The sequence below is a fragment of the Pelophylax lessonae genome (genome assembly GCF_965119305.1).
Source record: "Pelophylax lessonae genome assembly, chromosome: 6".
NCBI classification, from domain to species: Eukaryota; Metazoa; Chordata; class Amphibia; order Anura; family Ranidae; genus Pelophylax; species Pelophylax lessonae.
The window spans coordinates 12487338-12511250 of NC_138773.1; the positions used below are offsets into that span (position 1 = coordinate 12487338).

At 49.3% G+C, this 23913-nt stretch overlaps 1 protein-coding gene across 1 annotated transcript in view; it reads right to left on the reverse strand.

Moving 5' to 3' along the window:
* Positions 1 to 2095: 2095 nt before the first annotated feature.
* Positions 2096 to 23913, reverse strand: part of LOC309558408 (uncharacterized protein) — a gene marked incomplete at both ends in the record, with an annotated part of 44242 nt that continues 22424 nt past the window's right edge. The window contains one exon of the mRNA XM_082261482.1: positions 2096 to 2502. Coding sequence (XP_082117608.1) covers positions 2096 to 2502 — 407 coding nt within the window. The remainder of the gene's footprint in view (positions 2503 to 23913) is intronic.

Consider the following 23913-nt stretch of genomic DNA (forward strand, 5'->3'; position numbering starts at 1 on the left):
GTGGGACACAGGCACCCGGATGGTGCCTGAAGGTGGTCTCGCGCTGTGCACAGGGGGCAGCCTGGAGTACCTAGGAGCGGTATGTCCTCAATGTGCTAACATAACGTTTAAAAGTGCAGGCGTGGGTCCAATGTGGGCAATGTGGCTATCTGCTGCTGCGGGCAGAGGAAAAGGAAGGCCAGCCCAAGAAGTTGTATGTCACTTGGGAGTCAGGACTCACCCAGGAGGTGACCGGGACAAAATCCAAGTTCCTCCGCGGAGGCGGGAGGGGCATGTTGCATTTAATGATGAAGCGGGAGGCCATGCCAGCAGACAGTGGGCCCTCAGTATTTGTAAGGGGGGCTCGGTCACAGAGCTCCCTAGGAAGGGGATGCATGCCAGCACAAGTGGCCGGAGGGTGGCCGGAAGATGCATCTACCGCAGCAGTAGTGGCAGGATCTGCTCCCATTGCTATTCAGAAGCCTACAAAAGCCTGCAGTTATTCAAGTCTCACCCACTAATGTCAGTGGTGAGGAGGAAGCAGGAATTGTACCCATAGGATCCCCATCCTTCCAGTACAGATGTGGTTCCATAGAGGAGGGGATTTGACGATTGGGGATCAGCTGACGAGACAGAGTGGGACTGGGGGTCAGAAGCTGGGAGCAGCTCCCCAGGTCCTGAAGTTGCAGTGACAATTGATAAAGAGGCCAAGGAAGCTATGGAGAGAGGGGATTTAGCTAAAAAGCTGTGATTCTGTGAAACTTATGTTAAAAGGATTCCAGATTTAACCCCCTCCTGGAAATATTGCCAGGGCTCGGGATCAGAATGCCGCATATGAGAATCTGGTTCAGTGGGTGATAACCCCATTTTCTCCACCTGGGAGAGGCAACAGGAAGACTCTTCCCCGGCTGTCCTGTATGCAAAGGTGGATACAATGAAAGGTGGCACTAGTATATGGGTACAATTACCCCTATGCTCCAAGAGAGGTAATGCTACTAATCGAAAAGTTCAGAGACTTCTGGTGTGATGAGGTCATATGGGACTTTTTATTCATTCCTAAGCAATATAGAGACTCACCAGAAATGGAACTAAAGGAAAGATTTAATGCTATAAAGGCTCAATGTAACTTTGGGCGTTCTATCTATATTGATAGGGTGGAAGTCCGCCGCCCAGATGGATCAGGCCAGGCTTGGTCTGTGAGAGTAAAAGATGAGCAAGGTGCTTTATGTCCGGGTTCCTCATCGCGACTACTACACACATATATATATATGTGTAAATTTATGTAATAACTATACTACACTATCTGATAAACTGTGTAACTCACTACACTCTGCCTGAAGGAATGTGGAATTGTGTGTAGGGTGAGATAGAAAATAGTTAGGCAAGGATAGTGTTAGGTTAAAGCGGAATTCCGGCCTCAAAATCCACTTTGGGCCATCCGCTTGCTCAGTGTCACCAAAAAAAGAAATGGACAGTCCCAATTTTTTTTTTTTTTTAATGACTTACCTTGATATTGAAGAAAATATACTCACCTTCCTTCCACTTCCTCCCTCTGCGGCCGCGGCCCGCGCCGTCTCTTCCTCTTTGCATTGATTCCTGGGAGCTGAGCGTCATCGCTCCCAGGAATCAATGCGCCTGCACCGGCCCCGCTCATCAGTTCCGGTGCAGGCGCGTCAATCCCTGCTAAACAGCTTCTGGGCATGCCCAGAAGCTGTGCAGGAATAACGCACCTGCACCAGACATGACGAGCGGGGCCGGTGCAGGTGCATTCTGGGACGAGGAGGACGCCGAAGAGGACGCGATTGCTTCAGCTGCCCACACCTGAGATGGCAGCACTGGACAAGACATTTTCAAGGTAAGTATTTCTTCTAAAAGGTAAGTGCAACCCAGGACAGATCAGAGGCTATCCATTGTGGAATGTACTAACCCTGACTGTCCCGGGGGTATGTTTGTTGAAAAATAGTTTCTGAGGCCGGAACTCCGCTTTAAGCAGCAAGTTTGATGGCGGTGTAAGTGGTAGAATACCAGGCTTGCAAGTGAGAAGCTGTGGGCGTCCCTTGTACATCAGGTGATTAATATTAATTAAAACCTATTCAATTTATTAAAGATGCGGGAACTAGAAGTTTGCATGATAAATGCTATTTGTATTCCTGATGGTGTACAATTGCTGCCCATAGGTGTGCATTTGCTGCTCGTAAACCTCCTCGTAGTGGTAATTGGGTTGGTCTTGAACACAAAGCTTATCACTACTCCTGCTATGCAAGAAAGAAAAGAGAAATGTTTTATGTTTGGCTCGTTCTTTTTCCGGGTTGATCGGCTTCTGCATTTTGAAGTCGACGTCTTCCAGAACTTTGTGCATCAGGTTCAGGAACTGAAGGTGTCTTCCCCGGGTCTCAGTGTGGTCCTCGGCTGTGTAGTTCTCCACGGCAATGATCTCCTCCGCCCCCATCCCTTCAAACAGGTCACGGAGCTTGGTTAGGTTACCGCTTGTCTTGTGGGTGAGGACGACGATCGGGAATATTCCTGCAAACAGAGAAACTGTTACCTTCAGTGTGAGCAAGCAAAATAAGTTTAACCACTTCTCACCCAAGGATGTGCCCGTACGTCCTTGGGTTTCAGTGGTTATACTGGGAGGATACCTGCACCTACAGGCATCATCCCGGTACTGTTATTTTCAGCCAACAATTCTCTACAAAGCAGAAGTGATCTGAGTGGCTAATTAGCCACTCAATCACTTCTGTGAGTGGCGGAAAGGGGTCCCATCCCCCTCCCGCAGCCACCGCCACCTCTCCCGGGCTCTCCCTTCCCATTGCGGAGACCGGTAGAGATGCAGTTGGCGGCGATGGCTGCCTGGGACAGAGAGAGAGGAACTGACGTTTCCCTCTCTCTGTAAAACTGGAGACCGGGAGTGATAAGTATTTGTCACTTGCGGTTCCGCCCCTTTATCTACCTGGTCAACAGCGGCAAGAGAAGCAGCCAATCAGACTGATCTTGGTCCGATCGTCTGCTTGGGGGGCCAGAGGAGAGATATGGGGTCTAATAGACCCCCAAATCTCTCCATAAAGAGGACCTGTCAAGACCCATGCTGTTACAAGACATGTTCATCCCTTGTGATAGCAATAAAGTTTGTACAAAAAAAACCTAAAAAAGTGTAAAAAAAAAAACATTTTTGTATAAAATAAATAAATAAAAAAATTAAAGCATCCCCGTCCCACCGTGCTTACGCGCAAATGCGAACACATACGTTACTCCTACATGCATATGTAGACAGTGATTGCACCACACATGTGAGGTATTGTCACGAACGTCAGAGTGAGAGCAATAATTCTAGCACCTGACCTCCCGTGCCACTCTAAACTGGTAATCTGCAAAGGCGTTTAAAACGTCGCCAATGCAGAATTTTAAGCATTGTAGTTTGCCGCTATTCCATTGACAGACGCAATTTTAAAGCATGACATGTTAGGTGTCAATTTACTCGATGTAACATCATCTTTCACATTATACAAAAGAAATTGGGCTAACTTTACTGTTTTTTTTTTTGTATTCATGAATATGTTTTTTCCCAAAAAATTGCGTTTGAAAAGTCGCTGCGCAAATACCGTGTGACATAAAAAAAATTTTCTATAGGGTCTCTGCTAAAAAAATATATAGTATGTGAGGGTTCTAAGCAAGCATTAAAAAAAAAAGTAGATTTTTACATTTAGGAGCGAAGAGTCAGAAGAGGCTTGGGAAGGAGGTGGTTTAAGTTAACCTGATCATGTTACGTGCAGCATGTTAACCACTTTACCACCGGAGTATTTTGCTGTCTTACGTGCAGGCCACTTTTTGCGATTCTGCGCTGTGCGACTTTAACGGACAATTGCCCGGTCGTGCGACGCTGTACCCAAACGAAATTTACGTCCTTTTTTTCCCACAAACAGAGCTTTCTTTTGGTGGTGTTTGATCACCTGTGCGATTTTTACTTTTTGCGCTATAAACAAAAAAAGAGCGTGAATTTTAAAAAAATAACAATATTTTTAACATTTTTTTATATGAAATTCCCCCCAAAAAAGATGTAAAAACCAATTTTTTTTAAAATTTTTGGCCAATTTGTTTTCTGCTACATATGTTTGGTAAAAATAATCGCAAATCGCAATAAGTGTATTTTGATTGGTTTGCGCAAAAGTTATTGCGTTTACTAACAAAGGGAAAGATTTATGTCATTTTTGGTGGTTTTTTTTTTTTTTTTAACGAGTAATGGCGGTGATCTGCGATTTTTTTTTTTTTTTTTTTGCGGGACTGCGACATTGCGGTGGAGAGATCGGACCCTTGACTGACATTTTTGACACTTTTGGGGGTACCAGTGACATTTCTACAGTAATCAGTGCTATACATATGCACTGTTACTGTAAAAATGACACTGGCAGGGAAGGGGTTAATTTTTATTGGAGAGGGAGGGGTTAATGTATGCCTGGTGCTTACTAACGTGTGTGGGGGGAGGTGACTGAGTGACACAGGGACAGATCACAGGTTCAGCTATGCTGAACCCTGCAATCTGTCACTGTCTGTCACTGAGGAGATCCGCCCGCTTTGTTTACACAGGCGGGCGGATCTCCAAACTCGATTCCCCGATGATCGGGGCAGAGCAGCCGCGATCGCCGCCGCTCCTCCCCTGGCCCGACTCCCGCTGTGAATGAAAACAGCGGGAGCGCGCCTCCGGCGGCACGCGAGCGCCGCCTACAGGGGGAGGAGTCTGGCGACGTAGGTCTACCTCGTCAGACCTACAAGAGCCACTTTGCCGCAGTAGTAGTACGATACTCAGCGGTAAAGTGGTTAAAGTGATTGTAAAGTCTTGTGCTTTTTTTTTTTTTTAAATAATGAGCATGTTATACTTACCGCCTCTTGGCAGTTGGTTTTGCACAGGGCAGCACGGGTTCCTCCTCTTCTAGGGTCCCTCTTCGCTGCTCCAGGCCCCTCCCTCCTGTCGAGTACCCCCACAGCAAGCAGCTTGCTATGGGGGCACCCGAGCCGATCTGCAGCTCCGTGTGTCCATTCAGACATGGTGCTGCCATTTGGCCCCACCCCCTATCTCTCCTGATTGGCCAATCAACTTTGATTGACAGCAGCAGGAGCCAATGGCACTCCACTGCTGTGTCTCAGCCAATCAGGATCAAGAGTCCTGGAAGGCCGAGGGACTCATGGACATCACTGGATAGAGATGGGGCTCAGGTAAGTATTAGGGGGGCTGGGGGGGGGGGCTACTGCCAGAGAAGGCTTTTTATTTTAATGCATAGAATGCACCTTCTGCCTTTACAATCCCTTAAACCTTTAGCCGACCAGCCATTGCACTTTTACTGTGGCAGGTTGGCTCTATTACACGAAACAACATACCTGTATGTCGTTTTGTGGAGTAGCCAGTGGGGGCACGTGCGCTGATTGGCTAGAGGGGGAGCCAATCAGCAGGTCTGGTGGACTCTATGTCCGTCTGCCACCCGTGATCACTCCCTACAGAGACAGAGCAGCGATCTGCCTTCATAAACAAGACAGACCACCGTTCTGTCACAGATGAACACAGTGATCTTGTGTTCCTGCTATACAGTAGGAACACAGATCTCTGTGTTCATCTAGTGAGTCCATCCCCCACACAGTTAGAATGCAAACCCTAACCTTTTAATCGCCCCTGGTGTTAACCGCTTCCCTGCCAGTGTCATTATTACAGTGACAGTGCATATTTTTAGGACTGATTTCTGTAGTAATGTCACTGGTCTCCTTAAAAGTGTCAGTTTAGGGGTCCGATCTGTCTGCCGCAATGTTGCAGTCCTGCTAAAAATGACTGATCACTGCCATTACTAGTAAAAAGAAAAAAAAATTCCATAAATCTATCCCATAGTTTGTAGATGCAATAACTTTTGTGCAAACCAATCAATATACACTTATTGGGATTTTTTTAAAACCAAAAATATGTAGCAAACAAATTGGCCTAAAATGTATGAAGAAATTACATTTTTAATTTTTTTTTATTGGATGTGTATAACTACGGTGGCTGGTCGGCAAGTGGTTTACAGAGGCACATCTAAGGATGCAGGCATCCAGGGAAAAGCTGTCCACATAGACCGTCCTCCTCACCGCCGGCTCTCACCGCTGTCATTCTGCAAACGTGACCGGAAAGACTACCCTGCAGTAGAGCGATCTGAAAGTGAGGCTTGAATCACTCGTGGAGTGCAGCGTGGAAGGGATGATGAAGATGGCTGTGCAGAGGACGGTCTATATGGACAGCTTTCCCCCGGATGCCGGCATACTTAGATGTGCCTGTTTTATTCATCAACCATGTGAGTTGATAAATGTTGAACCTTCATTAAATGTAACCATATTGCTACACTTTAGAGGCGCCTCTCTTCTCTTTTAATTTCCAATCATTTTTATTGGTGAAAATAAGGCAAGTACAAACAGTCATTACTGACAACACAATACATGTCAAGAGAGTGTTATCGCAACAAAAGCATTGTGAAAGAACTTGAGAAACAAGTATGAAAACAAACTCGTCATTGGAGAAGATAAGGTACAAAAGCCTTTCTAAAAAAATAAGAAAGAAAGATTAAAAAAAAAGTCACATTTTCGCCCACTAGGGGCGCTGGACTGTGTCCTGGGTATGGGGGGGGTGGGGTATTTGACCCCACCCTCGGCCAGCAGGGGCACCGATTTGGCGCTCTTCAGGGGGTCATCGGGGCGCAGAGCAATGCGCCCCGAAGCCCCCCACTTTTCTGATGTCCGGGCTGTGATTGGTCCAGACTCCAGCCTGGACCAATCACAGTAGGACATCATCTGGTGACGTGACGCGTGGGGCGGTGCACCACCCCAGCGTCATGATCACCGCTTCCGGAATCCGCCTTCAGACTGACTTCCTTCCCGCTAAGTGTGTAGCGCAGCCAGCAGCAGTGGAGAAGACATCCCATCCGCACTCCGCCAGGTCCAGGACTCGGCGAGTCAGATCCGGCGGCGGTGGGCCGGGCCTTCTTCTTCGTGGACGGACGGGACAGCGTCGGCGGAACTGCAGAGACGAGACCGCATCCATCCGGATCCAGACCAGGAGAAATTCCACAGGCCGCGGCGCGCAGCGTGAGGTGAGGAGGAGCGGTCCAGCGGAGGTCATCTGGAACGGTGGAACCAGTCGGTCATGGTCGGACTCCAGCCCTGTGTGCAGCAGCAGCAGCCCGGTAACGGTAAGTGAGTCCTCAGGCCTCCGTGACCTTCCCCCAAAAAAATTGCTGGGCACTTCATCCATCCATGATGATATATATAATGATATCTGCACACTGTGGTCTGGGCCCGGCCTGGGTAACTTGATATTATTCTTGCACCGTGACCTCACCTGCCTGTACCTACCTGTTTTCCCCTGGCCTGGGTCCACCCATCCATCCATCCATCCATGATGATAATACTATCTGAACTCTGGTCTGGGCCCGGCCTGGGTAACTTGATAAATCTTGCACCGTGACCTGCCTGTACTACCTACCTGTTCTGGCCTGGCCTGGGATCCATCCTGGCATGGATGGATGATCATGGATGGATGGACCCAGGCCAGGCCAGAACAGGTAGGTAGTACAGGCAGGTCACGGTGCAAGATTTATCAAGTTACCCAGGCCGGGCCCAGACAACAGTGTGCAGATATCATTATATATATCATCATGGATGGATGGATGAAAGGGGCATGTACGCTGGTCACTACATTGAAAGGGGGCCTATACGCTGGTCACTACATTGAAAGGGGGCATGTACGCTGGTCACTACATTGAAAGGGGGCATGTACGCTGGTCACTACATTGAAAGGGGGCATGTACGCTGGTCACTACATTGAAAGGGGGCATGTACGCTGGTCACTACATTGAAAGGGGGCATGTACGCTGGTCACTACATTGAAAGGGGGCCTGTACTGTGGGATTAGTGCTAGGGGGTCTGTACTGTGGGGTTTGTGCTAGGGGGGCCTGTACTGTGGGGTTTGTGCTAGGGGGTCTGTACTGTGGGGTTTGTTCTAGGGGGTCTGTACTGTGGGATTAGTGCTAGGGGGCCTGTACTGTGGGGTTTGTGCTAGGGGGGTCTGTACTGTGGGGTTTGTTCTAGGGGGTCTGTACTGTGGGATTAGTGCTAGGGGGCCTGTACTGTGGGGTTTGTGCTTGGGGATCTGTACTGTGGGGTTTGTGCTAGGGGGTCTGTACTGTGGGATTAGTGCTAGGGGGCCTGTACTGTGGGGTTTGTGCTTGGGGATCTGTACTGTGGGGTTTGTGCTAGGGGGTCTGTACTGTGGGGTTTGTGCTAGGGGGCCTGTACTGTGGGGTTTGTGCTAGGGGGTCTGTACTGTGGAATTTGTGCTAGGGGGCCTGTACTGTGGGGTTTGTGCTAGGGGGCCTGTACTGTGGGGTTTGTGCTAGGGGGTCTGTACTGTGGGATTTGTGCTAGGGGGCCTGTACTGTGGGATTAGTGCTAGGGGGCCTGTACTGTGGGATTAGTGCTAGGGGGTCTGTACTGTGGGATTAGTGCTAGGGGGCCTGTACTGTGGGATTTGTGCTAGGGGGTCTGTACTGTGGGATTAGTGCTAGGGGGCCTGTACTGTGGGATTAGTGCTAGGGGGCCTGTACTGTGGGATTAGTGCTAGGGGGCCTGTACTGTGGGGTTTGTGCTAGGGGGTCTGTACTGTGGGGTTTGTGCTAGGGGGTCTGTACTGTGGGGTTTGTGCCACTCTCAGTCAGTGTATCCCATAATAGGGTGTCTCTCACAGTATATCCCATAATAGGGCCCCTGCTCCCTATTATGGGATATACTAGTACTGATGGACCCCTTAATATGTGATATATTGGGAGAATTTGTTCACGCAAGCAAAATACAGGGGGCAAAATGGGTGGAGTCTATAAGGGGTGGAGCTTCTAAGAATGGGAGGGGTCAAAATAGAAGGGCGGGGTCTTGCGCCCCCCCCCATCTTAAAACTTCACCAGCCGCCACTGGTCATAATCCATGCCTCTCTTCTCTTTTATACTCAGTTGTGACATGATGCTACTTGTATATCAAGACATCGCATGTTTTTCAAGTGAAAATTTATTTAAAAAATTTGCTTGTCTTGCAAAACGCTCTCAGACCAAGTTACTCTCAATCCAAGGTTTTAATGTATTTTTCATCTGTAGTTGGTGTCATTGTCACACAAGCGGTGTCCTTTAGCTGAATGAGATGGCGGTAAAAAGTCTGGTGGAGTGACCCAGCTTGAAGGTTATTGATGAGGGCTCGAAGTGGTGCAAAAGCTGGTCTGTTTTTTAGTCCCACTAACATCAAGGGAATGAAAAATGTTGTCTTTTTAGATATGTCAGTTATGTTTTTACTATTTATTGCAGGTTTCGGAATGGCTGAAGCCCTGATAAGCTCCCGAATCAGGATTAGCTGTTGGGGGCAGTGTTGGCTTCAGGTATAAATAGGTTTATGTGGTTTTGGTAGAATCAAACGATTGTTGGTAACATCCCAGTTCAGCCAAAAAAGGATTGTTTTTTTGGTATTTTTATGTTCAAGACATCAATGGCTATTGTGTGTTATTTTTGAAGCTGTGGCCGATATATACATTTACATAAAATATATATCATTCCAATGCAGTGCCAGAAGAAGGTAGCCTAGTGCTCAGGGCAACAGAGCCGCTGATAAGGCAGTACAGCCAGCCCTCCTGTACCAGGCCCGGACCCCATCAGTTCAAAAGGGGGGCCGGGGCACCGGCTGAGTAGGAGGTCCAGCTGTACTGTCTCATTGCAGACACCGATCCTCTTCTGCCTCCCATTGCAGTGCTGCCAGCTTCTCCTCTTTTTGCTCCCTCCAGATTCACTGAAAGGGGATTAGTTCTAGCACATGGACCCCCTTCATCTGCTGTCCAGCACCCTTTCCCCCGCAGCGCTGCCAGCTTTCTGCCTCTCCTCTCTGCTGTGTGCACACAGGGGATGTTTCAGGATAGAGAGCGGGGAAGGGGCAGGTTAACATGTCATTTACTGGTCCCTTCCATTGCTGAATGAACACAGTGAGTGATCAGTACCGGTCACCCCTATGTCCATTTGTTAATGATGCATAGTAAACTGTGTTTACTATGCTTCAGTTAGTGAAGGAGTAGGAAACCTCAGAGCACTTCCTGTTCATTCACCTGTTCCACTGAGGCTACAGAGAAAGGGACTGTTAAATCTGTCATGTCACTTTCGGCTGGGGAAGGGGGCCCTGTCAGGTAAGCTGTATGGGACCCTGTGATTTCTAACAGCAGCCCTGCTGGGCAAAGATGCCAAACACCCCCCCCCCCCTCCCCATAAAATGTATGAGCATTTTGTGGCAGCAAAAACTCACTCCATCCCCTCCGAAAAAATTGGAGCACTCATTTGCACAATCCCCATTTGTCCCTCTATCCACAACACTACGTGTTGACATTCGAGCTGATATGTAAATAAATTAGGAAAGGATTTTTTTCAGTTTTTGTGTCTCTCCCCACTTCTGCTTTTACATAATTTCATCTATATACTCCATTTTTATTTATACAGATTTTTTCTTCTTTACAGTGACGTTTTTGCACCTGCTCCTGAGGAAGTGGAAATCACTCCACGAAACGCGTCAAGATTTTTATGATACAAACAATTCAATCATGTGTTCATATACATGCCAAAAAATCTTATACATATGAGTTTATTGTCAATTATGAATTTGTTGTGTTTTATTTAACCACTTAAGGACCAGGCCCTTTTCTGACAATTGTTGTTTACAAGGTAAAATCAGTATTTTTTGCTAGAAAATTACTTAGAACCCCCAAACATTATAAATTTTTTTTTTTTTTTTTAGCAGAGACCGTAGAGAATAAAATGGAGATCGTTGCAATACTTTATGTCACACATTATTTGCGTGTCAGTCTTACAGGGGAAATCAGCCCCTCCTGCACCAACCGACGTAGATCTATGTCGGTCGTGCGCCTGCAGCTAGGAGGCGAGCGTGCTCGCTCCCGCTCCCACTCGTCAGCGGGGAAGCCAATGCACAGGGCCGGTGGCTCCAATTGCCGCCAGGCACTCGCAATCGCTCTCTGCTGAGAGAGAAGGACAGTCGGCAGTTGAAAACACAGCCGACCAGCCTTCTCTCTGACATGACGATAGAGCGCCTCTGATCCTTCTATATAGGATCACAGGTCTCTAACGTCATTTCACAAGCCCTGCCCCTCACCATTAGTAACCACTCCCCATGGCTTACATTTAACCCTTTAATCACCCCTAGGTTAACCCCTTCCCTGCCAGTGTCATTATTACAGTGACAGTGCATATTTTTAGCACTGATTACTGTAGTAATGTCACTGGTCCCTCCAAAAGTGTCAAAAATGTCAGTTAGGGGTCCGATCTGTCCGCCGCAATGTTGCAGTCTTGCTAAAAATCGCATATCACCGCCATTATTGTAAAAAAAAAAAAACTTTTGCGCAAACCAATCAAAATACACTTACAGCGATTTTTTTTTTTTTTTTACCAAAAATATTTAGCAGAAAACAAATTGGCCTAAAATGGTAAAAACATTTGATATTTAGTTTTTTTTTTGGGGAATGTTGTATAGCAGAATGTGAAAAATATAGTTTTTTTTTTTTTCAGAATTGTCGCTCTTTATAGCGTTCACAGTGCAAAAAATAAAAATTGCACAGGTGATCAAATACCACCAAAAGAAAGCTCTGTTTGTGGGAAAAAAGGACGTCAATTTAATTTTGGTACAGCGTCGCACGACCACGCAATTGTCCATTAAAATAATGCAGTGCCGAATCGCAAAAAATGGCCTGGTCATTAAGGGGGCAAATCCTTCCGGTCCAGAAGTGGTTAGAGTGAGATCTGGGGTCAAAAAGACTGTGTAGATCTCACATCTTCACTTAAAAAGAAAAAAAAAAGTCCTTTTTTTTTTTCTGCAAGAAAAAAAGAAATGGGCCCTTTAAGGCCGTTGGGAGGAAGCGATGTATGACGTCGCTCCAGTCCTCCAAGGCCATAGAGTCCTCACTCGACTTCCTGTCTAGGACTCCATCAGACTGGATTGTTTTCCCTGCTGCCGACAGCTCTGGTAAGCTGGTAAAACAACCGGGAAGCAGGGGGAGGGGTGCATCTCTCCAGCTGCCCATAAAAGTGATCCTGCGGCGAATCTGCCACTGGGACCACTTTTATGATAAAGCGGACTGCCCGCCGTTTAAAAAAATACCGGGGTTATGGCAGCTATCTGCTATCTGCTGCCGTAACCCTGGTATTTAATGTCAATGTAAAACTGTGGCGGGCGGCCTGTAAGTGCTTAATCCATCCACACTAACAGCTCTTAACCTCACATTTACATGTTTTAATATGTTATGATTTTATTGTTACAATCATGTTAGGTTTCATTGTATGTACAAATTATTGTAAATATAAATTCTATATTTTAACGGCAAGGGTGCTTAGCCACTTAAGCCCCGGAGGATTTGACTGCTCAAAGACCAGGGCCCATTTTGCGATTCGGCACTGCGTGACTTTAACGGACAATTGCGCGGTCGTGCGACACTGTACCCAAAAGAAATTGTCGTCCTTTTTTTCCCACAAACAGAGCTTTCTTTTGGTGGTATTTGATCACCTGTGCAATTTTTACTTTTTGCGCTATAAACAAAAAAAGAGCGAAAATTTTGAAAAAATAACAATATTTTTAAAATTTTTTGAAATTCTCAAAAAAAAAAAAAAAGTAAAAATCTAAATTTTTTAACTTTTTAGGCCAATTTGTTTTCTGCTACATATTTTTGGTAAAAAAAATCGCAATAAGCGGATTTTGATTGGTTTGCACAAAAGTTATTGCGTTTACTAACTACGGGAAATTTATGTCATTTTTATTTTTTTATTTTTTTTTTTTAACTACTAATGGCGGCGATCTGCAATTTTTTTTTTTTGTGGGACTGCGACATTGCGGCGGACAGATTGGACCCCTAACTGACATTTTTGACACTTTTGGGGGTACCAGTGACATTACTACAGTAATCAGTGCTATAAATACGCACTGTTACTGTAAAAATGACACTGGCAGGGAAGGGGTTAACTTTATTAGTGATCAAGGGGTTAAGTATGTCCCTAGGGGGGTGATTCTAACTGTCAAGGGGCGTGGCTTGTGATGTAACCACAGAGACATATGATCCTACATAGCAGGATCGTGTAGTCTCTGCAGTTACACCAGGGAGAATGACAGGCGGCTTTGTTTACATCAGCCTGCATTGTCTACATCAGTCTGCCTTTCTCCCTCTCCAGCGGGAGATCGCAAGTGGTCGGCGGACATCGGAGCCGCCTGTCACTCGCGCGGGGATGTCAGGGAACGAGCGGGGGCAGGAGCATGCCTCCGGCAGCGCGCGCTCGACCCCTAGAGGTTTGTGGGCGAGTGACGTACCGGTACGTCACTTTGCCCAGAAGGGGCTGACCACCGCAGTATATGTACTTGCGGCGGTCGGCAAGTGGTTAAATAAATTGGCTCCCAAATTTTACCAACTTACATGTACTACTATGACTCTATCCAAATATAAATTTTTTACTAATGAGTTCTTATATATTACCATCTATTCACTGTCTGCTTCGCAACTCATTTAAAGTCCCAACTTTTCCTTTTCCTCTTTAACCAAAATCAGAGATGGAAGCACTGAGCCCTGTACAAAATTGTTTCCCCTTAATATTGGGACTTTTTAGGCACTTTTATGTTTGATCACACAAATTGGAAAATGTTTATAAAAAGTTATACATTTTATTAATACATGTTAAAAAATTGGTTATTACATATACCAAAAATACATGACACAATGTATGCATATTACGATGGACTGCGAATACACCAACTGTGAAGGATGCGATGATGAAGTTGTAACTTCCTTCACCCGAAGCGTTTCAGAGAACAAAAACTCTCCTTCATCAGAGGTATGGGAGGTGTCACTTAAAGTCAATCACATGGCATTGCATGTAGACATTACTTGTAACCTCTGTAGAGAGGCGACCCCAGGTCACTGTGTGGATTAGCAATTTACACCTGATTTTCTCAAAGACAGGCATGCTGATTGCACACCTGTGGGCTGGGTTCATATTCTTCCTAGGGTTAGCACTTGGGGCCCCCAGTTGGAGACAGCTGCACCTGAGCAGACAGGAGGTCTGGCCCAGTAGTCAGGAGGACTCCACCCTACAGACACAAGGTCTGAGTATGGGAGTCAGAAGGGCTCCCAGTTGGAGACAGCTGCACCCAGGCAGACAGGAGGTCTGGCCCAGGAGTCATGAGGACTCCACCCTACAAACACAAGGTCTGAGTATGGAGTCAGGAGGGCTCCCAGTTGGAGACAGCTGCACCTGAGCAGACAGGAGGTCTTGCCCAGGAGTCAGGAGGACTCCACCCTACAGACACAAGGTCTGAGTATTGGAGTCAGAAGGGCTCCCAGTTGGAGACAGCTGCACCCGGGCAGCCAGGAGGTCTGGCCCAGGAGTCAGGAGGACTCCACCCTACAGACACAAGGTCTGAGTATTGGAGTCAGAAGGGCTCCCAGTTGGAGACAACTGCACCCGGGCAGCAAGGAGGTCTGGCCCAGGAGTCAGGAGGACTCCACCCTACAGACACGAGGTCTGAGTATGGGAGTCAGGAGGGCTCTCACCATCTCTAAGGTGGCAGTTGGTATGTACATGTCTGCAGGAGGCAGAGGTAGTCCGCAACAGCACAGTGCAAAGCTAAGTAAGCTACAAGGGAGCTTGACCAAAGCGTACTTGTGTTGGTCTGAGGAGCAGACCTAAGGACTAGGCATGAAGCCTGAAGCAACCGTGTGGCAAGTGAGTAAGCCAGGAAGCTGAATTTACAATATACAGTAATGGTGGAACCCCCTGCGAGTGAAAATTCCTGTTGTTTGTGAACTTTCCGTTCCTTTAAATAAAAGTGGGCTGCCATGCCCTTGAAAATGCAGTCTAGAGTGACACTACTACTTCGAATTGCATGCACCATTTGAGTTTAATCACCCCGGATCGTGACACCTCTTAAAAACAAAATCTGAAGCTTCTACTTGTCCACTAAATTTTTGACACCCTATATGAGGCTTGTTCATGGAAAAACAATGACGGGGAGTTGTTATTTTAGAATTGTTTTCTAGTAAAACAGCCACAAGTGTGGAAAACAAGTGTCACTGAGACCCAGTGGCGTAGCGTGGGGGGTGCTGGGGGGGCCAACTGCACCGGGCGCAAAATCTGGGGGAGCGCAGTGTCGCGCTGCCATTTAAAAGCCCGCTCAGCCATCCTGAACAAGCCCTGCATGGACGGCAGGAGGCTGATATCAGAGCCAGTATACAGCTCCAGATGGAGGGCGGTACTTCAAGTTAACCCACTGCTAGCAACCAATCACAAGCTGGCTACCTGGAAAGCTTGGTTGCTAGCAACCAATCACAAGCTGGCTACCTGGAAAAGTAATGCAGATCCCGCCCTCCTTCCAGAGAGAGATGTCCTGATTCTGATGTCAGCTTCATGCTTGCTTGCTGCCATCCATGCAGAGCTGTCCAGCTGCTGTCTGATCTGTGAGTAATGTGGATTGTGGAGGAAGCTGAGGGTGCTGTGAAGGGGGAGCTGAGGACAGGAACCTGAAGATGGGGGGGGACCTGAGGATGGAGGGGGGGGAGCTGAGGACAGGAATGTAAAGGGTAGTGGGGGGACAGGAATGTAAAGAGGTAGTTGGGGGGACAGGAATGTAAAGGGGTAGTGGGGGGACAGGAATGTAAAGGGGTAGTGGGGGGACAGGAATGTGAAGGGGTAGTGGGGGGACAGGAATGTAAAGGGGTAGTTGGGGGGACAGGAATGTAAAGGTGTAGTGGGGGACAGGAATGTAAAGGGGTAGTGGGGGGACAGGAATGTAAAGGTGTAGTGGGGGGACAGGAATGTAAAGGTGTAGTGGGGGGACAGGAATGTAAAGGGGTAGTTGGGGGGACAGGAATGTAAAGGGTAGTGGGGGACAGGAATGTAAAGGTGTAGTGGGGGACAGGAATGTAAAGGTGTAGTGGGGGGACAGGAATGTAAAGGGGTAGTGGGGGGACAGGAATGTAAAGGGGTAGTTGGGGGGACAGGAATGTAAAGGGTAGTGGGGGGACAGGAATGTAAAGGGGTAGTGGGGGGACAGGAATGTAAAGGTGTAGTGGGGGGACAGGAATGTAAAGGGGTAGTTGGGGGGACAGGAATGTAAAGGTGTAGTGGGGGACAGGAATGTAAAGGGGTAGTGGGGGGACAGGAATGTAAAGGTGTAGTGGGGGGACAGGAATGTAAAGGTGTAGTGGGGGGACAGGAATGTAAAGGGGTAGTTGGGGGGACAGGAATGTAAAGGGTAGTGGGGGACAGGAATGTAAAGGTGTAGTGGGGGGACAGGAATGTAAAGGTGTAGTGGGGGGACAGGAATGTAAAGGGGTAGTGGGGGACAGCAATGTAAAGGGGTAGTGGGGGGACAGGAATGTAAAGGGGTAGTGGGGGGGACAGGAATGTAAAGGGGTAGTGGGGGGACAGGAATGTAAAGGTGTAGTGGGGGGACAGGAATGTAAAGGTGTAGTGGGGGTACAGAAATGTAAAGGTGTAGTCAGAGTCAGGAATGTAAAGGGGTATTGGGGGACAGGAATGTAAAGGGTAGTGGGGGACAGGAATGTAAAGGGGTAGTGGGGGGACAGGAATGTAAAGGTGTAGTGGGGGGACAGGAATGTAAAGGGGTAGTGGGGGGACAGGAATGTAAAGGTGTAGTGGGGGGACAGGAATGTAAAGGGGTAGTGGGGGGACAGGAATGTAAAACTGTAGTGGGGGGACAGGAATGTAAAGCTGTAGTGGGGGGACAGGAATGTAAAGGGGTAGTGGGGGGACAAGAATGTGAAGGGGTAGTGGGGGGACAGGAATGTAAAGGTGTAGTGGGGGGACAGGAATGTAAAGGGGTAGTTGGGGGGACAGGAATGTAAAGGTGTAGTGGGGGACAGGAATGTAAAGGTGTAGTGGGGGACAGGAATGTAAAGGGGTAGTGGGGGGACAGGAATGTAAAGGGGTAGTGGGGGGACAGGAATGTAAAGGTGTAGTGGGGGGACAGGAATGTAAAGGTGTAGTGGGGGTACAGAAATGTAAAGGTGTAGTCAGAGTCAGGAATGTAAAGGGGTATTGGGGGACAGGAATGTAAAGGGTAGTGGGGGACAGGAATGTAAAGGTGTAGTTGGGGGGACAGGAATGTAAAGGGGTAGTGGGGGGACAGGAATGTAAAGGGGTAGTGGGGGGACAGGAATGTAAAGGTGTAGTGGGGGGACAGGAATGTAAAGGTGTAGTTGGGGGGACAGGAATGTAAAGGGGTAGTGGGGGACAGGAATGTAAAGGGGTAGTGGGGGGACAGGAATGTAAAGGGGTAGTGGGGGGGACAGGAATGTAAAGGGGTAGTGGGGGGACAGGAATGTAAAGGGGTAGTGGGGGGACAGGAATGTAAAGGTGTAGTGGGGGGACAGGAATGTAAAGGTGTAGTGGGGGGACAGGAATGTGAAGGGGTAGTGGGGGGACAGGAATGTAAAGGTGTAGTGGGGGGACAGGAATGTAAAGGTGTAGTGGGGGACAGGAATGTAAAGGTGTAGTGGGGGACAGGAATGTAAAGGTGTAGTGGGGGACAGGAATGTAAAGGGGTAGTGGGGGGACAGGAATGTAAAGGTGTAGTGGGGGGACAGGAATGTAAAGGGGTAGTTGGGGGGACAGGAATGTAAAGGTGTAGTGGGGGACAGGAATGTAAAGGTGTAGTGGGGGACAGGAATGTAAAGGGGTAGTGGGGGGACAGGAATGTAAAGGGGTAGTGGGGGGACAGGAATGTAAAGGGGTAGTGGGGGGACAGGAATGTGAAGGGGTAGTGGGGGGACAGGAATGTAAAGGTGTAGTGGGGGGACAGGAATGTAAAGGTGTAGTGGGGGGACAGGAATGTAAAGGGGTAGTTGGGGGGACAGGAATGTAAAGGGTAGTGGGGGACAGGAATGTAAAGGTGTAGTGGGGGACAGGAATGTAAAGGTGTAGTGGGGGGACAGGAATGTAAAGGGGTAGTGGGGGGAAAGGAATGTAAAGGTGTAGTGGGGGGACAGGAATGTAAAGGTGTAGTGGGGGGACAGGAATGTAAAGGGGTAGTGGGGGGACAGGAATGTGAAGGGGTAGTGGGGGGACAGGAATGTAAAGGTGTAGTGGGGGGACAGGAATGTAAAGGTGTAGTGGGGGTACAGAAATGTAAAGGTGTAGTCAGAGTCAGGAATGTAAAGGGGTATTGGGGGACAGGAATGTAAAGGGTAGTGGGGGACAGGAATGTAAAGGTGTAGTTGGGGGGACAGGAATGTAAAGGGGTAGTGGGGGGACAGGAATGTAAAGGGGTAGTGGGGGGACAGGAATGTAAAGGGGTAGTGGGGGACAGGAATGTAAAGGGTTAGTGGGGGGACAGGAATGTAAAGTGGTAGTGGGGGGGACAGGAATGTAAAGGGGTAGTGGGGGGACAGGAATGTAAAGGGGTAGTGGGGGACAGGAATGTAAAGGTGTAGTTGGGGGACAGGAATGTAAAGGGGTAGTGGGGGGGCCAGAATGTAAAGGGGTAGTGGGGGGACAGGAATGTAAAGGGGTAGTGGGGGACAGGAATGTAAAGGGGTAGTGGGGGGACAGGAATGTAAAGGGGTATTGGGGGGACAGGAATGTAAAGGGGTAGTGGGGGGACAGGAATGTGAAGGGGTAGTGGGGGGACAGGAATGTAAAGGTGTAGTGGGGGGACAGGAATGTAAAGGTGTAGTGGGGGGACAGGAATGTAAAGGGGTAGTTGGGGGGACAGGAATGTAAAGGGTAGTGGGGGACAGGAATGTAAAGGTGTAGTGGGGGACAGGAATGTAAAGGTGTAGTGGGGGGACAGGAATGTAAAGGGGTAGTGGGGGGACAGGAATGTAAAGGTGTAGTGGGGGGACAGGAATGTAAAGGTGTAGTGGGGGGACAGGAACGTAAAGGGGTAGTGGGGGGACAGGAATGTGAAGGGGTAGTGGGGGGACAGGAATGTAAAGGTGTAGTGGGGGGACAGGAATGTAAAGGTGTAGTGGGGGTACAGAAATGTAAAGGTGTAGTCAGAGTCAGGAATGTAAAGGGGTATTGGGGGACAGGAATGTAAAGGGTAGTGGGGGACAGGAATGTAAAGGTGTAGTTGGGGGGACAGGAATGTAAAGGGGTAGTGGGGGGACAGGAATGTAAAGGGGTAGTGGGGGGACAGGAATGTAAAGGGGTAGTGGGGGACAGGAATGTAAAGGGTTAGTGGGGGGACAGGAATGTAAAGTGGTAGTGGGGGGGACAGGAATGTAAAGGGGTAGTGGGGGGACAGGAATGTAAAGGGGTAGTGGGGGACAGGAATGTAAAGGTGTAGTTGGGGGACAGGAATGTAAAGGGGTAGTGGGGGGGCCAGAATGTAAAGGGGTAGTGGGGGGACAGGAATGTAAAGGGGTAGTGGGGGACAGGAATGTAAAGGGGTAGTGGGGGGACAGGAATGTAAAGGTGTAGTTGGGGGGACAGGAATGTAAAGGGGTAGTGGGGGGACAGGAATGTAAAGGGGTAGTGGGGGACAGCAATGTAAAGGGGTAGTGGGAGACAGCAATGTAAAGTGGTAGTGGGGGGACAGGAATGTAAAGGGGTAGGGTAGTGGGGGGACAGGAATGTAAAGGGATAGGGTAGTGGGGGGACAGGAATGTAAAGGGGTAGGGTAGTGGGGGGACAGGAATGTAAAGGGGTAGGGTAGTGGGGGGACAGGAATGTAAAGGGGTAGGGTAGTGGAGGACAGGAATGTAAAGGGGTAGGGTAGTGGGGGGACAGGAATGTAAAGGGGTAGGGTAGTGGGGGACAGGAATGTAAAGGGGTAGGGTAGTGGGGGGACAGGAATGTAAAGGGGTAGGGTAGTGGGGGACAGGAATGTAAAGGGGTAGTGTGGGTCAGGAATGTAAAGGGGTAGTGGGGTAGGACAGGAATGTAAAGGGGTAGTGGGGTAGGACAGGAATGTAAAGGGGTACTGGGGATGAGGACAGGAATGTAAAGGGGTGGGGGTGAGGACAGAAATGTAAAGGGGTGGAGGGGGGGGGGGTGAGGACAGAAATGTAAAGGGGTGGGAGGGTGAGGACAGGAATGTAAAGGGGTAGGGTAGTGGGGGGACAGGAATGTAAAGGGGTAGTGGGGTAGGACAGGAATGTAAAGGGGTAGTGGGGTAGGACAGGAATGTAAAGGGGTGGGGGGTGAGGACAGAAATGTAAAGGGGTGGAGGGGGGGGGTGAGGACAGAAATGTAAAGGGGTGGGAGGGTGAGGACAGGAATGTAAAGGGGTACTGGGGATGAGGACAGGAATGTAAAGGGGTGGGGGTGAGGACAGAAATGTAAAGGGGTGGGGGGTGAGGACAGAAATGTAAAGGGGTGGAGGGGTGGGGGGTGAGGACAGAAATGTAAAGGGGTGGGAGGGTGAGGACAGGAATGTAAAGGGGTAGTGGGGTAGGACAGGAATGTAAAGGGGTACTGGGGATGAGGACAGGAATGTAAAGGGGTGGGGGTGAGGACAGAAATGTAAAGGGGTGGAGGGGGGGGGTGAGGACAGAAATGTAAAGGGGTGGGAGGGTGAAGACAGGAATGTAAAGGGGTGGGAGGGTGAAGACAGGAATGTAAAGGGGTGGGGGTGAAGACAGGAATGTAAAGGGGTGGGGGTGAAGACAGGAATGTAAAGGGGTGGGAGGGTGAAGACAGGAATGTAAAGGGGTGGGGGTGAAGACAGGAATGTAAAGGGGTGGGAGGGTGAAGACAGGAATGTAAAGGGGTGGGGGTGAAGACAGGAATGTAAAGGGGTGGGGGTGAAGACAGGAATGTAAAGGGGTGGGGGTGAAGACAGGAATGTAAAGGGGTGGGGGTGAAGACAGGCATGTAAAGGGGTAGTAAAGGACAGGAACCTGAAGGAATGTAAAGGGGTAGTGGGGGGGACAGGAATGTAAAGGGGTAGTGGGGGGACAGGAATGTAAAGGTGTAGTGGGGGGACAGGAATGTAAAGGTGTAGTGGGGGTACAGAAATGTAAAGGTGTAGTCAGAGTCAGGAATGTAAAGGGGTATTGGGGGACAGGAATGTAAAGGGTAGTGGGGGACAGGAATGTAAAGGTGTACACCACTACACCTTTACATTCCTGTCCCCCACTACCCTTTACATTCCTGTCCCCCCAACTACCCCTTTACATTCCTGTCCCCCCACTACACCTTTACATTCCTGTCCCCCCACTACACCTTTACATTCCTGTCCCCCCACTACCCCTTTACATTCCTGTCCCCCACTACACCTTTACATTCCTGTCCCCCCAACTACCCCTTTACATTCCTGTCCCCCCACTACCCCTTTACATTCCTGTCCCCCCACTACCCCTTTACATTCCTGTCCCCCCACTACCCTTTACATTCCTGTCCCCCCAACTACCCCTTTACATTCCTGTCCCCCACTACCCCTTTACATTCCTGTCCCCCCACTACACCTTTACATTCCTGTCCCCCACTACACCTTTACATTCCTGTCCCCCACTACCCTTTACATTCCTGTCCCCCCAACTACCCCTTTACATTCCTGTCCCCCCACTACACCTTTACATTCCTGTCCCCCCACTACCCCTTTACATTCCTGTCCCCCACTACACCTTTACATTCCTGTCCCCCCAACTACCCCTTTACATTCCTGTCCCCCCACTACCCCTTCACATTCCTGTCCCCCCACTACCCCTTTACATTCCTGTCCCCCCACTACCCCTTTACATTCCTGTCCCCCCAACTACCTCTTTACATTCCTGTCCCCCCACTACCCTTTACATTCCTGTCCTCAGCTCCCCCCCCCTCCATCCTCAGGTCCCCCCCCATCTTCAGGTTCCTGTCCTTTACTACCCCTTTACATGCCTGTCTTCACCCCCACCCCTTTACATTCCTGTCTTCACCCCCACCCCTTTACATTCCTGTCTTCACCCCCACCCCTTTACATTCCTGTCTTCACCCCCACTACCCTTTACATTCCAGGAATGTAAAGGGTAGTGGGGGACAGGAATGTAAAGGTGTAGTTGGGGGGACAGGAATGTAAAGGGGTAGTGGGGGGACAGGAATGTAAAGGGGTAGTGGGGGGACAGGAATGTAAAGGGGTAGTGGGGGACAGGAATGTAAAGGGGTAGTGGGGGGACAGGAATGTAAAGGGGTAGTGGGGGGGACAGGAATGTAAAGGGGTAGTGGGGGGACAGGAATGTAAAGGGGTAGTGGGGGACAGGAATGTAAAGGTGTAGTTGGGGGACAGGAATGTAAAGGGGTAGTGGGGGGGCCAGAATGTAAAGGGGTAGTGGGGGGACAGGAATGTAAAGGGGTAGTGGGGGACAGGAATGTAAAGGGGTAGTGGGGGGACAGGAATGTAAAGGTGTAGTGGGGGGACAGGAATGTAAAGGGGTAGTGGGGGGACAGGAATGTAAAGGGGTAGTGGGGGGACAGCAATGTAAAGGGGTAGTGGGAGACAGCAATGTAAAGTGGTAGTGGGGGGACAGGAATGTAAAGGGGTAGGGTAGTGGGGGGACAGGAATGTAAAGGGATAGGGTAGTGGGGGGACAGGAATGTAAAGGGGTAGGGTAGTGGGGGGACAGGAATGTAAAGGGGTAGGGTAGTGGGGGGACAGGAATGTAAAGGGGTAGGGTAGTGGAGGACAGGAATGTAAAGGGGTAGGGTAGTGGGGGGACAGGAATGTAAAGGGGTAGGGTAGTGGGGGACAGGAATGTAAAGGGGTAGGGTAGTGGGGGGACAGGAATGTAAAGGGGTAGGGTAGTGGGGGACAGGAATGTAAAGGGGTAGTGTGGGTCAGGAATGTAAAGGGGTAGTGGGGTAGGACAGGAATGTAAAGGGGTAGTGGGGTAGGACAGGAATGTAAAGGGGTACTGGGGATGAGGACAGGAATGTAAAGGGGTGGGGGGTGAGGACAGAAATGTAAAGGGGTGGAGGGGGGGGGGGGTGAGGACAGAAATGTAAAGGGGTGGGAGGGTGAGGACAGGAATGTAAAGGGGTAGGGTAGTGGGGGGACAGGAATGTAAAGGGGTAGTGGGGTAGGACAGGAATGTAAAGGGGTAGTGGGGTAGGACAGGAATGTAAAGGGGTGGGGGGTGAGGACAGAAATGTAAAGGGGTGGAGGGGGGGGTGAGGACAGAAATGTAAAGGGGTGGGAGGGTGAGGACAGGAATGTAAAGGGGTACTGGGGATGAGGACAGGAATGTAAAGGGGTGGGGGGTGAGGACAGAAATGTAAAGGGGTGGGGGGTGAGGACAGAAATGTAAAGGGGTGGAGGGGTGGGGGGTGAGGACAGAAATGTAAAGGGGTGGGAGGGTGAGGACAGGAATGTAAAGGGGTAGTGGGGTAGGACAGGAATATAAAGGGGTACTGGGGATGAGGACAGGAATGTAAAGGGGTGGGGGGTGAGGACAGAAATGTAAAGGGGTGGAGGGGGGGGTGAGGACAGAAATGTAAAGGGGTGGGAGGGTGAGGACAGAAATGTAAAGGGGTGGGAGGGTGAAGACAGGAATGTAAAGGGGTGGGAGGGTGAAGACAGGAATGTAAAGGGGTGGGGGTGAAGACAGGAATGTAAAGGGGTGGGGGTGAAGACAGGAATGTAAAGGGGTGGGAGGGTGAAGACAGGAATGTAAAGGGGTGGGGGTGAAGACAGGAATGTAAAGGGGTGGGAGGGTGAAGACAGGAATGTAAAGGGGTGGGAGGGTGAAGACAGGAATGTAAAGGGGTGGGGGTGAAGACAGGAATGTAAAGGGGTGGGGGTGAAGACAGGAATGTAAAGGGGTGGGGGTGAAGACAGGAATGTAAAGGGGTGGGGGTGAAGACAGGCATGTAAAGGGGTGGGAGGGTGAGGACAGGAATGTAAAGGGGTACTGGGGAT